The 21,440-nt window shown below is 36.1% G+C and overlaps 1 protein-coding gene across 1 annotated transcript in view; it reads right to left on the reverse strand.

The window, feature by feature from the left end:
• The window catches only part of lamc3 (laminin, gamma 3), a 115,518-nt gene that overhangs the window by 69,384 nt on the left and 24,694 nt on the right, over positions 1-21,440 (reverse strand). Inside the window, exons 4-5 of the mRNA XM_055052666.1 lie at positions 17,176-17,342; positions 1,219-1,407 (exon numbers count right to left, since the gene is read on the reverse strand). Coding sequence (XP_054908641.1) covers positions 1,219-1,407; positions 17,176-17,342 — 356 coding nt within the window. The remainder of the gene's footprint in view (positions 1-1,218; positions 1,408-17,175; positions 17,343-21,440) is intronic.

Raw genomic sequence — 21,440 nt, forward strand, 5'->3', positions numbered from 1 at the left:
ACCTTTTCACAACGGGGTTAACAGGAAATCTTGTTATTGACTTTCCTTTGACAAACTTCAAACATAATCATAGAAGAGCAGGATGTAATCTATCTGCAAATTGTGCGACTTCAGCTAATGGACAAAAAAGACCAGCTGGGGCAGAAAGAGGAGAATAAAAGGGAGCCTGATGGAGTCTGTTATAACCTTTGATCAATATAATGGACTCCAACAGCTCAGTGCAATCACCTTACACTATTTTTATGCAGGGCAAAAATGGTGGACATCCTCATTCTTTTTTGTCTGTGACCTAATGATGGTGGCTGAACCAAAAGTTCCCCATGGCTTAATGAGCAATGAAGCACTTCCCTGATAATGTTCAGTGACTCGGCTGGATCAAATCACACCAGCACATCTGATTGAAGTCATTCTTTTAATGATCAAGTAAATTTGATGAGATGTTCAAGGTATTAGATGACCAATATTTCTTAAACTATAAGGACAAAGAACTTGGGCTCTCTAGTAAAGTTTGACAACTGTGCAATCAGTGGGATTAAGGGAATGCGACACAATTAATATTTTCAAAACTTCTGGCCATAACTCTTGTAAACAGTAATACCACTGTGCAATTTTGTTTGTTGACTTCAGTAAATCATTTGATACTGCAGATTATGAACTTTTATCAAGATGAGTGCTTTCTACATGATTTAGTAAAATGACTGAATTGGTTCATAAAATACTCACTGCAGTAAACAATGCTTTATCACCCGTTACAACAACTAACCAAGGTATCCTCCCCAAGTAATCTATGTTTCCTCTATAATATTATTCTCCAGTTTTAGAAAAGAGTTGGGACCGAAACTAACTGCACAATTAATTGTGTTGAATTTTACTCAACATGCTTATAAATATTCAACAATTTGCAAGTCGTTTGTTTGGCATTCGCCACTCTATTTCCTTCTTTGAGCTGTCCCCAATTTTTTTTAGCATTTCTGACAGGAGTCTTGGAAAAAACTGCTTAGGATTATGTTTAGACTTCCATACTGAACAAGACTCCAAGCCAGAAAGTATCATAAGGTCACTTTTCAGGCTACATAAAAAAATATTACTCATATTATAGCACTGTAGCTTGTCCAGTAGCTTGTCTTTATTTTTCATGGGGATACTCACGAGAGCGGCAAAATCAGCAGGCAGTGATGGGTTGCAACTGAGATTTAAGGTGTCATATGTGCAGCTTACCATTGATATTGCAGTTGCAGGGCAGGCACGCCTCCTCGGGATCCTTCCTGTAGTGATTTTCCTTGCATCGCTCGCAGTGGGGACCATTAGTGTTGTCTCTGCAGCTCACACAGCGCCCCCCACTGCCAGTGCTTCTGTACTGCTCCATGTCGAACACGCACTCGTCTGATCTCCCACTGCAGTTACACTCTGAGTGATGCAAAAAAAAGAAGACAGGAAAAGAGAGAAGGCAGAAGGTCAAGTGAGGAGAATCAGGACAAGAGAGCCAAGGAAGAAAAGGAGGTTATAAAGAAACCCGTCAGAAATGGATGCAAAAGGAGAGGCACACATACAGGGAATACAGTATGTGTGAGGGATTATGTGTTCTGGGATTGGATCATAATTTAGAGGCTCGTTGCTAATCTCATTTCACACGGGCCTAATGAGAAGCCAATCGGCTGTCAGGGGGCACTTAGATAACAGTAATTCATGTTTATACAAGAGCAAATTACTCAGCTGATAACGCACCATCAAAGCCCTCATAGCCCTTGTATCAAATCCCTCCTTCGTTTACCAGTTACCCTGAGGGGGGACTTAGGTGAAATTGCCCATTTTATTATGAATCCAGCTCTCTGTTGTGCTCAAAATAACCATATGATAACTGTTTCCTTTTAATGAGACATCTCAGCAGTATTCACCTTACATAATCGGTTTATATAAAATCTAGCATCGCAGCGCTGGGCTTAATAAATTTTATTTTAAGTAGCTGGAAATGTTTAAAAATATTTAGTAAATAAAAAATAAGTTGTGTGTTTAAGGGTACCCGCACTTAAACAGTCCCCTTACAAGTATCCCAGGCTTTAAATAACTTACAGAGCTCTGCTTAATCAGGAAACTTAGAGAGCATGGCACAACTGATAACCAAAGATTGACCACCTCAACTGGTAGGTGGGAATGGGCCTACCGCTTCAACCTACCAGCTAGTTTGAGAAGCAAATGTGATGGAACTAAATGTTTTTTTCCTCATTTGGTTATTAGCGTCACTAAAAAAAAGAGCAAAACATAATTTTTTGTCATCGAAACCCTTCAAGACAAAGACCAGACATATCACCGACACCTCCATTATGAGTACATATTAATATCTCTCTCTCTTTTTTCTTGAATCATGCTTTGTGATTCATTCACACTTTAGAAGTACATTCTCTTTCTTGTTCTGCTACATCAAATATTTAGAAAATACATTTGGAATTTTGTTGATCTGGAAACATGTGGAAAGATTTGTTTGTGTTTAAAATCTTTTAAACGCTAAACTGCTTGTGTTTAAGTCTATACATACGCCTTGACAGATGCAGTCAAGGTCATAATTCTACTTTGACCTGCCAGATTTAAATATAAATGCATTTTCTGTCAAATAAATTTGTTTTTGATTGGAAATGGCAGTGGCATCTCTCTAAAGATAGTACAATACTGAACAAAGGGCAACATTTATGAAAAGAGCTTCTCTGCTTAATTTACATTTTACACAACGGTTCACTGAAGTTCTTTTCCGTATCACACTTGTTAAAAATAATGTCTGCGGTCTGCAGATGATGATAAATCAGGTCTATTATGTCTGCTCATGGTGCACGAAAAGCACAACAACCGCAGCCCGTGAGTGTTTTGGATCAAAACTATCAAACTCCGGCAGACTGGCTAACCGTACAGATTCATGCCCATAATGCAGAGTTAAAATGGTGTCATTCTAACCCAAATCACTCTAATAAATACATAGAGGTAGAGTCCTTCTCTTCATTACTTGTTCTGAAAAAATAAATAAATAAAAATAGGAAAAACTCTTCATTGTAAAATGTACTGAATGAAACAATATACATAGGCGATATTCAGCTCCTTATTTTTATCCAAGGGATTACCAACGGATTTTTACAGCAGAGGAGTTTTCAACCACAGAGTCCTTCAGAGGACAAACATGAGGAGAGGACTTAAGAGGCTTGTTGGCTGATGTCACTGAGAGAATGAAGCTACCCTGGAGTAAACTCGCCAGTGTCACCAAACACGGATCACCATATTTAACTTGTGAAAGTCCTGTCCCCTGTCACAAGATCCTGAAACAGCATCACAGGAGGAGCTGCTGGAACTGGTCGATATTCAGTCTGACTCCATTTCAAAGAAGTTCAGCTCACTTACACCGAGTGACTTTTACGTTTTCCATAACGAAGTCACTTTTCTAACCAGCGGCGGGGGGCTCAGAAGATGCCGGTGTTGTTTTGCTTGACCTGCGTGTGTGAGCAGACGTTTTGTGTCATAAACATCAACAAAGCCCATGAAAAATCCAAGTTAACGAACCAACTCCTCAGATCTATCCTGAAAACTGCTGCACGAAAACCAACTTGAGCCTTCGACAAACCGGCAAAAAAGGGAGCCCACAACACTGTTCCTACTGTGTTATGAAAAAATAACTTTTGTCAAATAATTTGTGCCATAAGCCTTGCAGGTGCATGCTTTAGTAACTACTAAACATTTGACATGTCATTCATTTAATAGTTCACACAAACACAGAGAACAGAACTTAAATCTGTTAAATAGTCCAAGATTTAAAGGGCATAAATCTGGCACAAACTGTTTTTATGAAAAACATAGGCATAGATAAACTGTGTCCATCCCAATTATCATCCACCTGAAAATGAAATACAATTAGGCTAAAATGATAATGGCACACAATAAGAGTATTAAGGACGATGTTAAAGACTAACAGTAAACCTCCTGAAAGTAAATATCAAAGTGAGAGATTCACTTCAGTTTTTCCCTCACTATTTTATTTTAAGTGCCATCAATTCAAAAGGTGGAGAAAAGAAATAAGCATCTCTCCTCAAGAAAAAAAAAAGGACTTCCAGCAGATGCATTGGTTTCTGCAGACATTACAGGCTTTGTAAACCCACGTTTTGTATGAAATCCATTAACTCAAAAGTGAAACGGCAGAGAAACTTTTTCACACGCCATTAGATGAGAGCAGCATGGACCTAAAACTTTTCTTCTTCCCATAATGCTGCTTCTTCATAACAGCCCAAAATCCCTTCGGATTTCCTGAGCTAAAAGTATATTTTCAAACACTAAATGCATTTCTCTGACAAATATTGATTCCCCTTGCTATCACGTTTGCAGTCCCACTGGTTATAGCGGAGCCAAATCTGACAAACACTGTCCTCCTCCAACGCAGAAAGTTGCTGCATGAGTCAGGCTCTGATTGGCACTGGTGGGCCGCCAGTGCACAAATTCAGCTGTCTCCACTTGTCACCTCCCATCCACTCTATCTTTATCATTCCAGCCAGTGGTGCTGCTGCCGCTGCAGGTCAGACAGACTGACAGCCAGGCGGTGGCACCTTCAACAGCAGCCTGAGCCACTGTCGCATTTCTGCTAGTGTAGACTGCAGAACGTGGCATTTAGTGACATTTTTAGAAATTTAAAGACATCTGCTAAAGACAGACTTGTGTGAACTAATCATACTCAGGGGTTATTGAGTAATAACAGCAGCTTGCTAGTTATTTGCACTAATTTAGGTTTTTGTAGGCTGAGATCATTTGAAAATGTTACTCATTTCTATAGAAAATGGACAGAATAAGTACTACTTCATAGAGAAAGTTCTAAGTTGTACTGCTTAATTAATGTCTAGTTTTGGTTTATGTAGTAAATTTGTTTCCATCAATATGCTGAAAGTGGTATTTAACAAAATGCTTAAATAGTTTTCAATGTTGTGTAGTTTTAGGTGCTAATATTTGGTGCATTAGCTATCTGTAATGGAATAAAATTGAGACCACTTAAACTGATCAGTATATCTGATTTTACTCTTTCTAGGTACATGTTTGAGTGAGATGAACATTGTTCTTTTATTCTGTGAACTACTAATAACATGTTGCTGAAATTCCAAGCAAAAAAATATATTTGCAGAAAATGAGAAACGCTCAAAATAACAAAAAAGATGCAGTGATTTCAGACCTCAAATAATGCAAAGAAAACAAGTTTATATTTATATAGACGCAATAATACTAATGTTTTAACATGTTTTAACTTACAGTTCAGAAATCAGTATTTGGTGGAATAACCAAGAGGTTTTCAGTGAGATTCGGTGCATTGGTCTCTACAGAACACAGGCTTTGTAAACACACATTTGTGTAATAATGTGTGTATTATGTATTGTATTAAATCAAATAAAAAACAGCAGTGAAATTTATTCACATGCTATTAGATGAAAGCAGCATGAACCCATAATTCTGCTTCTTCATAATTCTTTAAAAAAACAACAACAACATACTGCTAACTCCTAAAAGTCTTAATAGCTTGACACCACAGTTTCCCTCTTAAGATCTGACAGGGACTCTTAGCTGCGCTGGCGAGTCATTTTTTGACGCATCCAGACGCAGACTGAAACCAACAGGTGATGGCGTATTTTCAGAGGTGATCTACTCTGGAATGACCTGGCTTTGAAAATCAGTCACCTAAACAGCTGATGAATTTAAATCGCTGCTAAAAAACCCATTTTCAATCACTTTCAAGTAATGAAGCAGAAAACCTGTGCTTCTTTTTGCTATATTTTTGAATATAGCTTTGTATGAGTTTTTTTAATCTCGTTGGTGAATTGCAGTTGTTTTTAAATTTGCCATCTAAACAATCTTATCCATTCACTTTGAGCAAAAGGACATTCAGCTCCCCAGCAGATTTAACCTGGATGGGATCAGCAGACTTACTGAGTCAGAGGCACTAATGACTCACAGGAAGACATGTGATATAATGAGTCTTTTTAATTTAGGAAAACCTCCTAAAAGAGAGATGAATGTATTCTTAATAAGTCAATAATCTTTTTTATTGGTCCACTGGATGATGTGTAATTAAGTTGACAGCTGTGACCTATAAAAGTATCCTTAAACATGCAACGGGGGGAAAAAGTCTGTTCAGGAAGGCTGTTCCTAAAGCTCAAAATAACATATGGCATTAAGAGTGTCCCTGCTGTTCCTAAAAGATAAATAAAGCATTTGTTTCAGATTAATTTTTGTATTACTCCTTTCTTACTCGTCATGGGAAGTTTTCTTAGAAAACATAGTGTTTTTTCAAACTCATGCTGGATTTTCTCAGCTCAAGTGGTCTGGCCTTCGTTTTTGCTACTTTTTCTCTTGCCGAGTTTACACTGCCTTAATTACTATCTGTATCGTGTTTTATTTTAGCGTTGTCACACCAAGTTACTATTGAGAAAAAAATGTTAGTTAATGGCAGATTTAACCAACATGTGTTCAAATTCTTTGTAATAAAGTGGAGTTACAGAGTCGTTGCCTTCCTAATTCGATTCTAATCTCCCTTCCCTGCTCTTTCTCCCATTGAAGTGAATTTCTCTGGGAGAATTTCAACCAGACTAAACATGAACAATGATGGAGATTTTTCTCTTTTTCCTTAAATTATTATTATTATTTAATTGTGTGGTGCGGCTTTTGAGCTGAGCACCTTTTTTTGCTGGAGAATTTAGATGGACGTGGTTTACAGTGCTTCGCCACAAACACTATCAAAACATTACATGGGTGACATGGTTTTGGGGAACTACTGCAGGATTCAGGAGACTTGAAAAAATCAATATCGGGTTCCTCTAAAGGGACATGGTGGCATTTTGTGTTGGCTTTACCACTAATCTCCTTCCTGTCTGTGGGATGAAGATGGTTACAAGCTGTACACAGAGTTGAAACAAACCACTTCATGGCATTTCCTCCAATATTCTTAACCCAAGACCCCCCACAGAGTTTTCTTTAGCTTGCTCGGCCATCTTGACCACATTTACAGCTCTGCACATCCGCCTCTTCAGCATCCCGTTTTTTTCTGCAGACCACAGAACCTGTGCATCGCCAGCACTAAGAAGGTTGCACAGACATTTGAAGGCTCATTCAGTTATTTTCAACATTTTTTTTCTCATGATGAAGCCACCTTCTCCAACAATACAATTCTGGCTGAACATCAGAGTGGGAACTTGGAGAAATGAACTCAGGAAAACTTTAACTTGAAACAGCATTGGCATAAATTCAGTGTTTCTCAATAGCAGAACTGAAGTGGGATGCGGGTAGAGTATTTGCATAACTCAAAATGCTGTGTTGCAAATGCTACAAAAGTAAAGGCTTCCGCACATTTGAAGATGTGTAAATTGGCAAGGGTTTTATTTTAAAACTATAAACAAAGAGTGGGAGGAATTAAATGAGTATATTAAAACTCTGCAAATATAGAAACTGCTGTTAAAGTTACAGCAGATTTTGCATGTAAGAATACATATAAAGATTATTTGAAAAACAGAATGGTTGCCCAATATTTATCTTTAAGTTCTGTAAAATTAATGCAAGTATTTTAAGAAAATATAATGTATATACATTGTAGATCATGCAGAAAATAAGCTATTAACCATATCTTAATTTATTAATATCTCTGTTTTAGAGGCCTGACTAAAATTTGGGTTGACAGAAATTAGTAGTCAGTGTTGTGAGTAAACAGTCATTGATTAAGTGGACTAGGGAAATCCTTCGTTTCTGCTAAAGTACCAGTTTAGTTTGTGAAAAATTGTAGTCCTGAAATGAATAAAGCTAAATAATAACCTTGATTAAATATAGAAATAAAACACAAGTGACACAAAGCATAAAGCAGAACACATGGTGATACATAAAGTCAGCAATTTGGCAGGCCAAATGGCAATCTGTATCCACATTATCATGTGTCTAAATGAGCCTGCTGAGAGTGGTTGTAATCTAATTAAATGTCTTTTCTCTAGGAAACCCCTATTTCCTCAGTGAGGGGGAAAACTACTCCTCACAAAAAATGTGAGCCAGTGGCACTAACGTTGCTTTGGAGACTAGTACATCAGCAGTTCATACTCCATCTGAATATCTTCAGCAAGTTTTTTGCATATCATCCATATGTAGCTGTCTACATTACCTCGATAATGCTGCCTGGGGATCTATTTCAAACAGATTAGTGTGGACACACGGCAAGAGAAACAATCTACTTCTGTGGTTTTAGCCATCAATATCTTCTTGCAGTTCATAATAACCTGTGAAAACACTGTATAATGTGGCTGTAAAAATGCAATGTCATCACATTCAAAGTCAAATATACTGTAAATATGAAGCAGGTTGGTTCTACACTTTGCTAAAACAAAAAAAATATAAAAGTTTTGCCATCATAGATATAAGGTGGAGTAAAGCTAAAAAGGGAAGATCCAAACACAGTCTATAGAAACTATATATAAATATATAATATTTAATAGACATGTATGCATATATTTTTATCATTATTATTATTTTCAATTTTACTGGTAGGTCTGTGTGTGATGATGGTATTCTATTTTCCAAGCAAATTATTTACACTCCAGTGTGTCACTTTAAACTCTCCTACCTGTAGGGCAGCCACTGTACGCTCACAAAAAATATGGCTAAGAGTGAGACAGAAAGGTGTTTTTTTTCTACATGCTGTTTGATAGAATATAATAAAGTAACAAAAAAAAAAATTAAAATTAAATGGCAGGCTTTGGCAAACCTTAATTTAAAAAAAACAAACAAACAAACAAAAAAAAACACAACTCTACACATGATTGCATATTCCTAAATATGCAATCATGCCAAATGCAGTCACTGGAAGCAGGTTTCATTTCTCATTAGTTGTAAGCTAATGACTAATATCAATTATCAACTCATTAAAGCCTCTATTCTGCATCATCAATCAGGAGCAGGGCATGATATAAGAATATATATATATATATATATATATATATATATATATATATATATATATATATATATATATATATATATATATATATAAGCTGCCATCTCGATTTGCTAGAGAACTAATACAAACAAAAATGTTATTTTGTCTGTCCAATATATTAATATTTCCATGGTATAATAGAAGAACAGTAATGGTGCAGAATCCCTGCAGGCACAATAATTTCTCTCCTTTACATTTAATTTGCCGGATGAATGAGATGTCGGATTGGTCAAGAAATCTAAGGTGATGAACGAGCATTTGAGGCATCATGTTGCACATGAGATTGTTCTACATAAATAAGACCCCTTTGTGACCCACAATCTGTTGGCATTTACAATGAGATTTTTTATGTTTTATTTTTTTTGCCGTTTACAAACTGAAGTCTTTCCATTATTTCCACATTAATATTTTTATCTATAATGTTTCTCTTCAATGGTTGGTTAACATCTTCTAACACTGGGATTGATAATTCATTAACTGCAGCAAGATTAACTTACAGCATTAAAGTTGTTGTTTGGAGAAGATGTTTTAGCTTTCTTGACAAATATTGCACTGATAAATAGGAATGTCTTCTCTCCGTTTTAATAGGAACAGTGAAAACCGAAAACTGTTTATATTCATGCCAAAGACAGAAAATACTTAATGTGATTTTCTATTTTTAACAAATCTGCAAAACATTTCCCTTTTTCCACATTGTCATCACGGGATATTTGTGTCTAGAATTTTGAGGAAAGAAATTAAATTCATTCAATTTGAAATGAGGCTGTAACAAAAAATGTGGAAAAAGTGAGGTAACACTAAAGTGGTAAAGTCGTCTTTCAGTAACTAACTAAGATGGTTTATATTGTTAGATTTATTATGGCTGTGTAATAAATATTGACAAGTGGTTGGCACGTTGCACCTCACTTGCTTAATCTCATTTATGGTGCTAGAGATTGGCCTCACACGTCCAATTGAAAGGGAAAAAAAAGTCAATTCCAGCAAATGCTTCTCACCATTGCATTGGCTGATTTATTAAAACAGACAGCGTTTTTTGGTCCTGAAGAGAAAGCTTCTCAGGTCTGAAAACATCATCATTTTTTGTAAATCAAATTAGGGGTGAGGGGTTTGTGTGGGAATTGGCCTCTTTTTCTCTCCCATTAAATTGTGTAACAGATATTGCAAACCTTTATCACTCTGTGATCAATTCTAAAGTGATTTAATCTAGGAGTTTTGGAGCACAAACTGTTGAGGGGTGAAGGAGAAAATCAAGACTTATCGCTCCAACGCCAAAAAAAATATCTTTGGAAAATAAGTGTGAGAAGCCTGTTTGACATTAAAGATAATATATACATAAAGCAAGAGATTACAAAAAAATAAAATAAAATACTCAACAAATGAAAGGGATATTAATTATAACAAAAAATTCATACAGTTATGCATTGTAAAAAAAAAAAAAAGTAATTTCTTTAAAAAACCTTCCTCCCCTAAAACAACAACAACAACAAAAAAAAACAATACACATTTCCTTCCCTTAAAATTCTCATTAGTATAAAAAATATATTTGTTAAATATTGCATCTAGTTAACACTAAATTCAGAAACAGCTTCAAGAAACTGATATATCATCAGTTTTTGGTTATCTAATATACTTCTGAGTGTTGTGTAAGATTTTATTAATCACACAGCAGCACCTTTCTGAAAAATAACCACCAACTTGTAAAAATAAAAATTTAAGTATATAGTAAATTGAGTCTAATTATAAAGACTGATTTAAAAGTCAATTACATTTCCGCTTGATCCTATTTATTGAACTATTCAGTCAAGCTATAATTAATATTTAAATTGGTAGAAGACAGTTTCTATCCTGCTTGACAAGGATGTGAAGACACTGGAAGCATATTGTATCGAGTCATTAGGTTTGCCGCGATTGTTTTCATAAGACTTTAGGTATGCTAGTCCAGACCGTTTAGTCTGTGTGGAAACATACTTTAGGTATAACAAAAATATTGCACAATTGGCTTATTCTTAGAAAAAATAAAATAAAAAAAAGAAAATCTTCAGAATGAATCATTCGACACGTCGGGTGGTTTCCTGGGTGGATGCTGTACTTTTGAAATTAAGAAAATATATTTGTATTTGGGAATAGATTCACAAACTGAGGTTCTCACTCTTTGTTTTTAAATAGAGAGTTAAGAATGAATAGAATTGCAAAGGAATGCAGGCTAGGTAAAACGGCAATGAGACAAATCACAACTAACTTATATTAAAGAGTCAAACAGTGAAGATCTCATGTTTAGAGTTATACTGCAACAAAAGATGAAAAACTGCAGCTGCAGTAAAAACAAATTAGCTTTTTTTTTTCAAAAAACAAAACAAAAAAACAGAATGACAAGAAGTCCACCTGACAAAAACAAGAAAAATTAAATCGACTTTTACTCATCAACGTTAAAGCAGTATTCCGATGAGGCTAAAATAAGTTTTAAAATAATGACTTTTTATGGTGACGTTCAAGAAAATGACTCCCTTTTCTCTAAACAAATGCATATGTCAGCTTTAAAGATGTGATGATGGAATTTAAAGTGTGTCCCCATGGAAAGAGCCTCAGGCTGAACCTATTATAACATCAGGCAAACAATGAATTTTCCAGGGACCCACTGCAAACTGACAGGCTATAAAGGATTTAATTCTCAGAGGGGAGAATCTTGATGAGAATGGTATTCCATTACATCCCAACACATCTGTACACAGATTCAACTCTTAGTTCTCACATATTTGCCAACATATTTTTAACATTACAAACTATGAAGCTGTACAGTTTCATGAACATTCATGCACTAATTTAATTTTTAAAAGATGCATTACGACATGCCTATTTCAACAACCTGCTTCTCATAGAGTCACGACAATACAGGAAGTTAATTGGTTATATCCCCATTTTTTAATTTTTTATTAATTACAGTTTTTTTTGTAACAACTTAAACTACTTCAAAAGGACATGTTTTTATAGTCCTTTAAAGGATTTTAAAAAAAGAGTGAAAATATATTTGATGCTTCTTTAAATCTGAAAGACAGACATTTCTTTTTGTCAACCCAGCCCTAATAACCATGTTTATGAAGATGAATTCAAACAAGTTCCACACACTGAAAAAGCATCAACTAATAAGCAAACGCAAGTTGCAAAGACGGAGATCAAACACTTCAAATTAATTTATTCCAAATTAATTTTTCAGCGAAGACTCCACTTCACTTGTAAAGTCCTGGCTTTGAGGTGTTCCAGAAGATTTAAAATTTTTCGAAGTTTATTAGATTTGTGAGAAATATTAAAGTGGTTGATCAGTCAAGTTTTATTTTCTGAATATCCTAAGGAGTTCTGCATTATATTGATTATGATTCTATTGAATGTCTATATGGTTTTCTAGCACTGAAAAGGTCAAAAGCCTGTTATGAATTGTCCCTTCTGCTAAGCGACTGTAAAAGCAATATTGTCTGAAAAAAACATACTTGGCTTCTCTTTATATTGTTAGACTTGTTTTAAGCAACAGTAATTGGTTGCTGCCTTAAAATGATCAGCAGTTAGTTGTTTGTGTATAATTATTTTGTGTTGAACAAAATCTTTTAATGAACACTGTCTTTTAATGAAAAAAAAAAGAGTGGGCCAAGGTTAAGGAGGATCTACTCAAAACAAAATGTTTAAAAATAATACTCAGTGCGCCATGTTACCAGTCATTTTTGTGGAAACATTGGTATGGGATCTTTTAGAAGATTTTTTTATGAATTGCTGTGCATCTATGTGGAGCATGTGGAGTCTGTTGAATAAAGCAATCAATCAGACAATTAGAAAAAACATTTGAGGCTGTGATATCAAGATATAGTACAATGCCCTTTAAATTCTCTAACACTTACAACTCCAAACATTATATCTTTTTTCTAATTTCGTTTAATAGACCAACAGAGAACAGTTGATTATTGTGAAATAGAAGGAATTTAAACATGATTCAGTAAAATCTTGCTTCCATTTGTAACAAGCCTTTTTAAAAATATCTACCACTGCAATTAAAGGTCATCAGGTCTTTTGAGCAATTTCTCTCCTGGTTTTGCACTTCTGAACACTGAAATTGTTCAGACACTGAAATGTTTCAAATTTCATTGCCCAAATCTTCTGTTATCGTCTGATTGGATTAGAGCATCTGGAAATACAGAGTTTCAAATCTTGTTACAGATTTAGGTCTGGACTTTGACTGGGTCATTTGAACACAAATAAGCTTTGATTCAATTGATTATCACCTGGTGGAAGGTGACTAACTCTCCTGACCAAAGCTGAAGAAAAGCCTCCAGACGGGATTGTCTCACAGTGGGGATGAAGGTCATGGGCAGCGTTGGATTCCACCACACAACATTTTGTATGTCGGGCAAAAAGGTAAATTTTGGTTTCATCTGACCCAAGCAACTTTCATTTTCTTTCATTACTGGGTGACTTTTTAGCTTCCAGTCACAGTGCTTTGTAGGTAGGACAAAGTAAAGTTTAATTTTAATCTCATAAGAGTAGAGTACACTCTTTCACGTGTTTGCTGGGTTTCTGACATGGCTTGTGACAAACTATAATTACACTTCGTACAAACTAATAACTTCTTCTTGTAAATAAGAAATATGCAATGGGCTTCTGATTGTTAAGAATGAGTAGGGCTGCAGTGCAGCTATAATCTGTTTCTAGATTAAATCTTGAGCTTTACATGTTTGGAGCTCAAAACATTGTTTAATAATCCAAGCCTGCTTTAAACATCTCCACAACTTTCTCCCTGACCTGTCTGCTAAGTATTACTTTCTTGTTTTTGTTTGTTTTCATGATTCTGCTTGCTCACTGATGTTTTCCAGATATATTTTCAGAGAAATTGAAATGCACCCAGATGAACTCTCTTTACTGATCTCTAAGCAACTGGTTGCACTGAAATTTACTTAGAGATATAAAAAGAACATGCAGAAGAATACCAATCATTTGCAGTTATTTACTTTACACATCATAATTATGCACAACTTTCTGGTCTCACAAATAAAAAAAAAAGCACACAACACTTTGAAGTTTGTTGGTGCAAAGAGAAAGTGTAAAAGTGCAAGAATTAGGACAGCTTTAACATAAGTATTAATCACATGCATTCGCTCAGTCAGTGAGGCTTAGCACAAATGATAAAACCAAAAACAAAATACATTTCATTTAATGTCCTATGAGTGCACAGGGCAGATTTGAAGCAGAAAGTTTTTTTTTTTTTTAATCTGTGACAAGAGTTGGTGTGACGATTGGAAAAAAAGGGGGGCTTTTTTCTTTTCTGGCAGCAAACTGGAGTAGGCTCCCAGAAAATGTACATTGCAGTTTTCAACAGAGTATCTCAGTACTGAGTTGCAACACAATCAGAGCTCAAAATTGTGCTTTTTTTTGATTTTTTGAGTTACAGTCACTGCTACTGACGTGCTGGAATTTCCTAACTACGAAGCTGAAAAGTTTCTCCATCCTTTGGTAGCTGATAACGACCGTTAAGAAACCCATGGGCTTAAATTATGTTGTATTTTTACACATTCTCATTAAGTCACTTCTCAGTTTTTTCAGGTTGCACTGAAAAAAAAAAAGAAAAAGGTTCCAAAGACTACCTTTAGGTGAGCATATCTGACATCTTGCACAGCATTTAAAAGACAACTCTAAGTGTTATGTATAATATTTGTTCCAAGGGAAAACACAGTGAGCCAGGGCTGTCACTTTACTTTAATATGGGTGTAGGTTTGAACCTGTCACCTGGCTCAGCTCCTTTTCTTTGGTCTCCTTCAAAATACCCAAATATATGCAGGTTATGGTAACTGATGTGAACAGGCGAGAGAGCAGTTGTCTGTCTCTGGGAGTCAGTTTTTGACTGGCTGTCAGAATACAGTGTGCCCACTTTCAGCTGGAATAATCTTCAACCACTTGCAGGGCTGTAAGATGGCTGAGGAAAAGCCAGCAAGTGATGGATGTGTGAAAAATTCCAGTTTGAACGGCGGCACGACTGGAAAGGTATTCAGTGGAATGGTGACGTCTGTCTTGTAGCATGATGCTCTGACATGGAAACAGAGGCAAAGAGTGTCACAGCATTTAGGACCAGAAATAAAGACTTGTTCCTGTTGCTGGTTTACAAAGCTGATCATTTCAATAATCTGGGTGACACATTTGTTGGCGGTCTTTAGATTCTTTCAAGGCCCAATGACTCAAAGGAAAAGAAAAAAAACAACAAAAAAAACAATTAAGCCTTGTGGAATCATCAGGAAGCTACTCAAATGCACTTTACACCTCAGGCTTCTCAAAGCGGTTTTGTTGTCTGTACAAGAAATAAATACATCTTTAATATCCTTTAATTCATCTTTGAAATTACAATCCTCAACATTTTTTCTCATATATTTACCTTTGCTTACTATGGCATATTTTTGTTCTTAAAGCCTTTTATGACATTAAAACATGCATAAAACACACCACTTTTGAGTTCCTATACTTCCATAAAACTTCTGAATAATAAATTAATACAGATTCATTCCTAATATCTTGTACAATGTTGCAAAATTATTACACGTCTTTGTCATTCCAAACCCAGCTGAGCGCTAAAAGACAATTTCACGACTAAACAAAGATGAAGAAGAAAGACTTATAAAAAATTGCTTCTGATCATTGGTGTCAGATAGCTCAATGCATCTCCTCAAAAAGCAAATTGTTGATTTAGTGTTTTTCCATTTTGGAGGAGATTTATACGCTCTCCAATTCTTGACAAATTGAAACATCCTGAGTCTTTTTTTCCTGAAATTCAAACAGATTTACCATCGCCTTAGGCTGGCAAATTATGACAAATTGCTAAAACCTGGATAAAATCGGATGTTCCAACAGATCATTGATCCCCAAAACCTTTCAAAACTCTTCATAGAGCGGACAAAACGGGTCACTCCACTCCTCTTTTCAAAGCTTCCACCTGAATACTGCTGAAACTCTGTGTGAATTAGGCTGAGTTCAACTCAAGAAACTAAACAGTTTAAATGAAGAGGTCTTTGGATGCATTTAACTTTTTCTATGCTCTTTTCTGAGGAAAAAAAAATGTTGCAAATAATTCCTTTCCTCAGAAATTAAAATATACAGAATATCATATTCTATATTACTTATTGTTTAACATCTTTCAACTGATTTGGTACATAACTAAAATTTTTACTTGGGTTGAAATGTACATTTTTGTGCATTTGTTGCTTTGTTCGATGCAAACTTGCTGATCAAAATCCATGAGATGAAAAGAAAGTGTTTTGTCAAATTAGTTTGCCCAAACAATAAAGAATGAATTATGGCGACTGTTCTTGTGAGGCAAAATTAGTGAGAATGAGCTCTCAGCTGCGCAATTACACAAAGGAATCTGCTTTATGCTTTCATATTCTCTCTCGTATTTGACTTGTTCTTAATATATGGCATTGATTAAGTTGGGAGCAGCAGTATATTTAGGACGCTTACTCAGAGTAAGAGTAATTAAAACATGCTTGCTGTTTAATAGAAAAAAAAAGTAAAGCAAAAAACAATTTGGTAGACACTCTTCTTTCATTCCTCAGCCAATTACATTTCATCCTTGGCAGCGCTCAGTAAAAGCTCATGGTTGGGTGAGCCAATCTGGATAATTCTCTAATTTATGTATATGGAAACACAAATGACTGTTCCAGCAAACATATAAAACACAGAAATGGTGGAAGAATCGATTGGCAATTTGCAGGGCCTTGCAGAAGTATTCATTCTTCTTGACCTTTTTTGCATTACTGTCACAAACCTAAATGTCTTTTAGAAATGTTTGTGGCACACCATAAGAAGTGAAAGGAAAAGTGAATATTCTTTTCAATAAGTTTTACAAATAAAAATGTGATGTGAATTAGTACAGTACCATTTTAGTAGTTGAGTCCTTGGACTATTCCAAGTTGCCTATTAGTATATAGATGTGTGTTTGAAATAGCAGCTTAGTGAATACAAAGTGCAGCGTAAAAACTGCTTTTGTTAGGACTGCTGTCTGTTTTTTTCCTTACTTTCTTTCAATGATGAAGGGCGAATCACACTCATAGTTTTTACACAACCCCCTGACAACCTGAGCTTGTCACTAGAATTTAACACTGCCCTGTGGATTTTCCAGATGGCTGCACCCAGTGGGTTCATGACAGCACCCCCAGAATCAAGCTACTCACTCAAACACTCGTTGGCAGAATCCCCAGTGGCCCTGGCCCAAGGTCTGTCCTGGTAAAAGGGGTGACATCTCTGGCAGTCGGTTCCCACTGTGTGATGTTGGCAGGCACACACCAGGCCACCCTGTTCCCCCTCAACACACTCGCTGGCATGGCCGTTGCACTTACATCTAAAGGGAAACATAAGACACATTTTTTTACACCTGCAAGTCCAGTCTTTCCTTGTGCTTTCCTCTCTCCATGCTTATTTCTGACACTGAACGAACGTGCACACAACGGACGGAGCCGAAGGCAGAGGAAAGAGAGAGGGTATTTCCACCATACGGAGTTGTCACTTCGCGTTATCCCTCACAGGCATAAATGTGGTCTGAGACGAGGTGGAGTTTTCATTCCCCCTCAGCGGCTGCACTTTTCAACTGTGTTAATGTGCCATTGCTAATATACTCATCCGATCCAAAGGACAATGACAAAAAGCAACAGGCTTGTGCTGCATGGAACAGCGACTGTTAGCTCAATATTTACTTTAAAGTAACTTGCAAACATTTCGGAACCTCGCCTTTAATGCTTGAAACACCCAGAGCTTAAAGCACAATATATCTGAAAGACCTAGAAATATTTTTATAGAGAAAAATCAAAGTCAGGTTAATTCTAATGCAATCCCAATTTCTTTAGGAGGTATACTGTAATGACAGTGTTGTGGCCACATCTCAACTTTGGAGCCCAATGATAGGTAGAGAGGCACTAACACCTGCTGCAAATAGATGGAGATTCAATGCATTGATTAAGGTTAAGATTTTAATCACAGAATAAAATTATTGCATGCTTGTACTTGTCTGAAAATTCAGAGTTAAATGATTACACATTGTTGGCAGTGATATGTCCATTTCACCATCCTCCAATCTCAGCCACCCCACTCCCCACCCCAAATCAACCTGCATTTAAACCATCCTTTCAGATTCAACAACAATCCCTCATGTTACCATAACCACAACATCCAATGGGGGCAGAAACGAATCACTGTGCATCAGTTGCATAATACAGATGTACTTTTTTAGACCTTTGCTTAATCAGATGCATTTCCATTTGATGCATCTGATGGAACGTCCCATAAACATAAGACTTCAATCTTGTATTTAAGAAAACGACAAGGTTTTTGAGCATAAAGTCAACCTATGTATATTTTTATTACTACTATTCCAAATTTTTTTGCAAAAAGTATCAGAGAACATTCACTGGAAGAAAGAATCAATTCTTCAGTGTTATGACAGACTTTTTTGTAAAGTCTGTCACAAACTTTTCTTCTTTTTATTGGTTAACAGGTTTAGATTGCTTCACCAAAACCAGCACCGATTTTCCAGTGCATACCTGCATATAGTGTCATATTTTGTCTCCAGCTATAGAATTAGAAACATGCAAAAACTAAATTTTGCCTTCATTTAGCACCCGCAAAATACTTTTACAAATTCCCCACTTCCCCCCGAATGTCATTATTTGAGCTGACCTTTTCATTTAATTCATGAATAGAGGATACTGTTGTAATGTTTACTTATAGATTCTTCATCAAATTATAGTTTGGGGAACTGAGAGTCATATGAAAATGATGAAACATAGTAACAAAACGTGTTGATTATGCAGTTGTAAAATGCATTGTCTTCCCAACTTTACCAGCTTTTTAAAATTTTAAACAGAAAAAGTAAGAGGTTTCTAAAAAATGTAAGTTTTTTTCCCCCCATTTCTCATTCTAGCAGCGACATGTTACCCTTGTCACATAATGCAACAGAAGGCCAAGGCGAGATCAGAATGCACCCCCTGCCAGCAGTTTAAATGTGTTTCTTGAGTAACATTTCTCACCTTCTTTTCTACAAAACACAGCTCTGCTAATTGGAGCAAAAATCCGTGCCTTGACTCATCGACCCACAGGACCTGTCTCCAATATGCATCAAGGCAGACGTACGATGCAGAGAGTTTCCAGATGAGATCTTGGAAAAGGTTTTCATCATTGAATTATTTTGCGGAAGTTCAAGTAACTTAATAAAATTGCTCTCTTAGCAACAGTCATAAACTCCTTGCTTTCTTAAAGTACTTAAACATTTTTAATAAAGTAAATATCTTCTGAATTTCTGACAAACGGCTCATTTTTTTCTAATTTATTTTCTCCACCTTTGCAAATTGACAGGCTAATTTCTTACCAGCTATGACTTACTTTTTCTGTATGAATCATTTTCTGGCAGTGTTGCAGGTTTTTGTCAAGTTGCTGCAATAAGGGGCAGACATCTGTCACTGAGTGGCAACCTCTGTCAAATTTACTCAGCTGTCCTATAATCACATGTCTGCTTGCCTGAGACTCAGATCCAGTTATTCCACCATCACTGAAAAGACAACCAAGTGACTATAAACTGCCTCCAATTTATACCCAGGAACTCTGTTAAAATTTATGTCATGTCTTGCAAAAGTGTTGAAGTTATCCAGATTTTGTCATGTCACAGCTCCCACATTCTAATGTGTTTCTTTGGGATTTTATTTGATAGACCAACACACAGTAGTACACAATTGTAAAGTGGAAGAAAAGAGATAGATGTTTTTGCAATTATTTTCTTCTTGCTACTTTTCCATTATGCAATGTGCAACTCCTGTTCTTTCAACAGAGTCCTCCAACACAGCAGTGGTTGCATGCAACTCCTCCGCAATTTCCAATCACGAGAGAAAATGTGTTGTTCTGTCACATAATGTGAAAAAATGTCCCTACATTTTGAGGCTACAAATGTGGAGCTTTGAGTTTGACCCAAATGCATCTAAGAGTAGGGCAGATTTAAACTGAATGATAAATTTCTATAGAAAATTCAGTGAGACAATAAGGGAAATAGAGCAGGCTAAAAGTGCAGTGGGGATGGGTGCTTAGTGCAAACAAGGACCAGGTGATCATAATCAATGGGATGAAAGGGTAGCAGAAAGGGGCGTGATATACTCGGAGGCCGAGAGGAACATCATAAGTGACACAGACCACTGAAAGCTGTGCTGGAAGACCCAAAGGAATAACCAATAAAATAATACAAATAAACTGAAAAGAATGTCATGGAGGAAGCTTTAAAAACACAGAATCAGAACATAAAGTCCAACAGACATGTCTGTACAGGTTTTCTACATGTTAGATTTAGTTAGGCCTGTCACAAAAAACAATGAATCAGTTAATCGAATGATAAATGAAAATTATCAACCTCATTTTAATTTATTGGCTTTATTGTTTCTTCCTGCCTTTTTCTGATTCTGTTGATAACACTGGATGAAAAAAAGGCAAAACTCTGGTTTGCTTACCAGTTCCAATGTAATGTGTTCTTTTGAAAATAAAGTGTATTTATTTTTGGCAGGATGTGCTTGCAATATGTCATTATCATTATATCAGTTTAAAATGTTCTTCAAACAATATTATTGTTTATCACAATCATTTTCAAGACTATGAATCGCTCATAAAAATTTGTTATTGTGACAGACCTAGATGTAGTTATGTCACAAAACTTATATAGTTAAACAAGAGAAAAGATGTGGGTAGAAGATTTACACAATTTCTGCTTATTTTTGGGGTTTACTTAGTGAGGGCAATAGGACTGAATTACCCTCCCATTATGGATTAGCCGCTTAAGAGTTTGATCTGCTGACACATGAAGCAGCTGAGGTTTTGGACACGAGGGCACAGAAAGTGCTGCTGTGCAGCCAAGCTTTCAGTCAGAAACTATTTTCTCCATCCTAGAGGCCACCACATCAGCTCACGCACCGATCTATATTCAGCGGCGGCTGCATTGATGCTCAACTCCCAAAAAAAAAAACAAAAAAAAAACACAACAAATCTTTCACAGCATCTAACTCACAGAGTTGACATGAGGCAGCAGAGTGTAAAGGCATATGTTCTTCAACAGACTGTCCAGATATAAAGCTAACATGTTGCTCTGTGGGTTTGTCCCCCAGGTGGTGCGACATTGCTGGGTAATTTGTCACGCTGATGCAGTGATCCTAAACATTTATGACAGGTGTCACATCAACTTTATATTCTCTCAGAAGATTTCATCTCAACTACTTAATTGTCCACGTCTTTTTTTTTTCTTTTTTTTATTTATGTAGCAACCAAGGTGAAGTGTGGTTTGTGGTGACATGTCCGTTCTCATTAATGTGAGCAACAAATCCAAAGTGGAAGAAGTGTGGAGTATTTTGCTGGTTGAACTTCATCACAAGGAAAATTGACTGGCAGAAAGAGGGAATATGAAGGTGATAGTTGA

This window comes from Poeciliopsis prolifica, unplaced genomic scaffold (assembly GCF_027474105.1).
Source record: "Poeciliopsis prolifica strain line A6 unplaced genomic scaffold, Auburn_PproV2 SCAFFOLD035, whole genome shotgun sequence".
NCBI lineage: Eukaryota > Metazoa > Chordata > Actinopteri > Cyprinodontiformes > Poeciliidae > Poeciliopsis > Poeciliopsis prolifica.